Raw genomic sequence first — 5244 nt, 5'->3', positions numbered from 1 at the left:
CTCTCTCTCTCTCTCTCTCCCTCTCGCTCTATCTCTCTCTCTGTCTCTCTCTGTCTCTCTCTCTCTCCCTCTCTATCTAATTTCTCTATCCCTCCCTCCTATTTTCTCATGTTCTCCTTATTATGTCCTGTTTGGCTCTCTTTATTTTTCTCTTTATTAAAATGTTTGCCTTATTCGCTCTCCGCCCTCTCTGCCACCTCCATCTCTATATCTGTCTTTCTGTCTTTCTCTCTGCGTATAAACACGTATATTGTTTTTAAAATGTATATCACATTAAAAAAGAATGTAACACCTAGCGACAATCTTGAAATACGCAATAAATAATAAATTTGCCTCCTTTTTCTATCCGGTCACCCAACCCCACCCCCACCCCACCCCCTTTACCACCAAATATAACCCTAGACAAAATTATCAAAATTTTGCGAAGCAGTTTAAGATACGTATAAAGCAAAGCGCACATGTACACACACGCGCGATTAGAAGAAGCATTAACTTTTCGGGGCACCCCGACTTCTATGATGACGTCAGTTCTTCCCAAACTGCGCTATCTAAACACCTTTTAGCTCACATGGAAAAGCACTAGCTACGCAGACGCAAAGATTAGCCAGATCTAGCATGCGTAAACCAGCAGACTGCACCAATCGCTTCCGGCTGCATTTTCTAACCTGGTCAGTCTGGTAATTAGACGCCCCCGAGTCAGAAACCCGGAAGGAAAGGACACCTATGTTAGTAAATCTTCGCTTGGCTTGTTGATCTTACTCGTTTTCTAGGATTCCAGGTCCCAGATCCGCATGAAATAAATGTCGAGGGGTGATATTATTACCCATTCCAGTCCAGTTTTCGTAGAGCTCAGTAATAATATCTTAGTTTAAAAACAAAACAACCCCCACCCCAAAGAAAAAACAAAACAAACTCCAACAACAACATCAACAACAAAAGAATAGTAGTATGTAAAATTATAATAATAACATATGGTTGTGTAACTTGTATACATTATAGATATAAGATACTATATATATTATATATATATATATGTATATGTATATATATATACATATACATATACATATATATATATATTATATATATATATATTATATATATATATATATATATATATATATATATATATATATATATATATATATATATATATATACAATATGTGCGTATGTGAGTGTGTGTGTTTGTGTGTGTGTGTGTGTGTGCGTGTGTGTGTGTGTTTTTGTGTAATTGTGTGTGTGTGTGTCTGTGAGTGTGTCTGTGTGTTTTGTGTCTGAGTCTGTATATGCGTGCGTGCGTACCTACACAACATCATATTTCCCATGTTTATATAAAGGAAAATCCAAAGAATCATGTCTGATCCGTGAGATATGACGGATCAAGTTGTTTATTGACGCCAGGCCGTGCGCGTGAAGGTTCATTATTTTTTCAAAACAACGTACATCTGTGTTTACCTGGTACGCCTATACCATTATGTAGCGTACAAACTAAAGACAACTAATCAGACTGAATGTCTAATCACAACGTAGCGTTCAGAATAACTCATAAAATGAACGACATAACCCCAATCCCTTTCCTCGACTATTTAATCCCATTTTCTGTAGTTCGTGTATATAAATTTAAAAAAAAAAAGAGCCCAGTTTGGAAACTGAAAGTTTAATTTTGATTTCTTTGTGCGGACTAACGTATGAAGTCCTGAATTATTTTCTTCTCTTTGCCGAAGATTTGAACATTTTGATTTTTTTTAAAAACATGAAACAAAAAAAAAATTAAAACGAAACTAGCAAACAAACAAATAGACAGACAAACAAATGAACAAACAATTAACCGACCAACCAACCAAACAAACAAACTAAACAACCCCCTCCCCCCCAAAAAAAAACAATCAAACAGAAGCAAATAAGTGAAATGAAACACCAAAAAAAACAAAAACATTTCAAACATTTGCATTAAAACGTTTCGAGCAACATGTCATTTTTAAAGCCTGGTATTTGCTCACACCTAATTAATATCTCTCTGACCCTCTTCAACCCAGTCTACATAGACGTGTGATTTACAGCTATTTTTGGTGGGGGGGTTTTGGGGGTTTTTTTTAACACATCCTGAAAGAGGACGTCAATAACCCATCTGATGTCGATTTCTCACAGGTATTGTTTTCTTGGAATAAGACAAGTTTTATTTCGCCCTATCAATCAATTGGAAGCAACGATGAAAGTTCACACACTTTACAGAACAGCGTTAACGCCGTTGTTTCGTTTCAAAAATCGAAATTGATTCCTTGTGTGTGTATCTTTGAATTTATCGCTGCTTACATTTCTGTAGCCTGTTGGTTTTTTTTTTCAAAAGCGAAGTTGAAGAACGTTGTAGGAACAAATGGAATAGCTATGGAGGATACAACATTTTATCTTACAGAAATTTTGATCCATACATTTTATAAAAAAGAAACAACAACAATAATATTTAAACATCCTTGAGGAAAAGTTCAAACCTTGTATAAGCCATTTACTTGTTCGTGTTCTGTTACCTATATGAACGTGTTTCATTGAGTTTCCAATTTTGCCCATTTTATCAGAAGTTTTAATATCTCGCCTCTACTAAATAGGGAACCAGTTGGCGATCGAAGCAAGGCGTAGAAACCCAATATAGCATTCTTGGGTTCAATCGTGTAGCTTGAACTCGCTTCCTTGCCACCTTTTGTCCTTGATGTGACCTCCTGGTCCAAAATACATTGTTTCTCATAATTGTTAATGTTCCATTCAAAAGTATACTATTGAACGATTGTCCAAACTTGTTATCAATGTGCTGTTGTTTTTGTCCCCCCCCCCCCCCCCCCCCATAACGGAAAACTTTGATTCAATTGCTAATTCTTTTTTTCAGTCTGTCTATTCACAGTTTTATTTTATATTTTAAAAACAATACTTGGTGCAAGAGAAATCCGAACCGAAACACAATCAAACCCTCAATTAAAAGTTTGGACCATTCATTTAGCTTCACCTTTAACACGATGGATAGCAAATTTCAACTTTGCACTATTAGGCGGCATAGTTTACAAAGGAGCCATAATATTCTGTTTGAATAAGTGTGATTTTGTCTGATTTGGTTCAACCCATAAGCATACCAGTTCAAATTAGGTTTATTAATCTTTGGTGGCTAAAAACTTGGTGCATGAAGAAATACACAGAGAAGAACTTTCTAGCAAACCTAAGTCAATTCGGGGGACGAGGTGGTGTTGGTGTTAACTTGCTGCATTCTAGCTAATTATGTGCCACCCAAGTCGTTCACTTCTAAGCTAACATCGGTTTTTTAACCATCTCTGTAAAGCTAATTTCACACTTCTCTTTCCCTCTCTTGCTCTCTCTTGCTCTCTCTTGTTCTCTCTTGTGCTCTCTCTCTCTCTCTCTCTCTCTCTCTCTCTCTCTCTCTCTCTCTCTCTCTCTCTCCTTCTGTCCTTCTGCCTCACTCTCTCTCTATCTCTCTATCTCTCTATCTCTCTATCTCTCTATCTATCTATCTATCTATCTATCTATCTATCTATCTGTCTAGCTATCTCTCTCAAATACATACTTATACAAAACACACACACACACACACACACACACACACACACACACACACACACACACATAATATATATATATATATATATATACACACACACACAACACACACACGCACATATTATAATAACATGTATAGGTTTACTTTCATACTTGCATACACACATCGTACACAGACACATACACATGCGGACAAATTTTTAAAAACCCAAGGTATAAGCCGGTTTGCTACTATAGTTTTAATACAATACTGAGCTAAAAGTATATTTGTAAATAATACTCTCTTCCTCAAGGACAGTTAAGTAGTAGTGAACTGTCGGGAAAAAGGAGAAAAAGGAATGCTCCCGCACAGAACGTTATGTCATGGCAGGGATAAGCTGTAGCACAGGTGGAATAGCTGGCAGACAAGCACCATAAAGAACCTCGACAAAAAAGTCTCCTTGAGACGAGCCATGAGTTCTTGTTCCCATGTTCTAGTTACAGGTGAGATGGGGGAATACGGTGTCTTAGCAATGGAAGGTAGGCAGGAATAATTGAAATGTTTATCTAAAATGCCTTGCCTTGTCTTTTTCAGTTATGAAAGATTGGGAGAGCATTCACGCACTTCCACAAGATGGTATAGAGTAAAAAGGGGTGATGTCACATAATAAAAATTATGCTCTATCAGAAAATTGAGATCCAATGACTTCCTGTTACTTTTATACGTACAATTCTTCGAGGGTTTTTTCTTGTTCAACTAATGAAATATTATGTTTTTTGTGGTTACTTAAGACAGTCTCAATGTCTGTTTGTTTGTTTGTTTGTTTGTTTGTTTGTTTGTTTGTTTGTTTGTTTGTTTGTTTGTTGTTGTTTTTGGGCGTTTCTCGTCACTACTTTGTAGCATAGTGAGAATTTCAAGAAAGGTACGATAATTTGTACGAAAATTATTTTTTCGCGTTACTCTTCCTACGTGTTTCATTTTTTGCTGCTGATGTTTTATTTCTTATGTTGTTGTTGTTGTTGTTGTTGCTATTGTAACAAAAAGATTTGTGATGTTACCTCATGTCTCTTTCGAGGCGGTCTGTTCTCTTTTTAAAAAAATAACAGCAACAAACGAAAACGGAAGAAGAAAAAGAAATCATTCTTGGCATAATGTTCACATTACATCTGAACACAAACGAAACGATTCAATTGCTTTTGACACGAAATTGTTGATCATATCTTTTTAAATAAAGATGAAAGGGAAACAACAAATTACTAGTTTTAGTATGAGTTTTACAGCACTTCCAACACAATAAGGTCATATAAGTGTTTAACGTTACCGGTGTTACAAGAGAGTAACAAACACGCAAAAAGAAGGACGGGAGGTAGAGACGATAGGTTTTTTTATAAGAAAGAAGAAGCTAACCACACCAGAGCACCTGCCAACCACCCACAACAAATTACTACTCACCTTTCACAGCAAAGAATCACCAAAGAGATCACAGATGAGTAGAGAGCAAACACCAAAGTGAACCTGGCGATACAGAGAACATAAACTTTTTAGAACCATTATTGTATCATTTGTTGAGCTTACTCTTACATACAACTCTCGAGCCAAACTCTTGTTGTTTCTTCCACCCTCTTTCATGATTCTTCCTACTCTCTCCGTGTTTCCCTCTCTCTCTCTCTTCCGTCCCTCCATCTCTCTCTCTCTCTCTCTCTC

At 36.5% G+C, this 5244-nt stretch overlaps 1 protein-coding gene across 1 annotated transcript in view; it reads right to left on the bottom strand.

The window, feature by feature from the left end:
• LOC101845301 (neuropeptide receptor 15) overlaps positions 1 to 5244 on the bottom strand; it is a 19233-nt gene that overhangs the window by 4072 nt on the left and 9917 nt on the right. Inside the window, exon 3 of the mRNA XM_005091558.3 lies at positions 4993 to 5055. Coding sequence (XP_005091615.1) covers positions 4993 to 5055 — 63 coding nt within the window. The remainder of the gene's footprint in view (positions 1 to 4992; positions 5056 to 5244) is intronic.

The sequence above is a fragment of the Aplysia californica genome, unplaced genomic scaffold (genome assembly GCF_000002075.1).
Source record: "Aplysia californica isolate F4 #8 unplaced genomic scaffold, AplCal3.0 scaffold00032, whole genome shotgun sequence".
In the NCBI taxonomy this organism is placed as follows: domain Eukaryota; kingdom Metazoa; phylum Mollusca; class Gastropoda; order Aplysiida; family Aplysiidae; genus Aplysia; species Aplysia californica.
The sequence above is the reverse complement of the archived record's forward strand: the minus strand, read 5'-3'. Positions and strand labels throughout refer to the sequence as shown.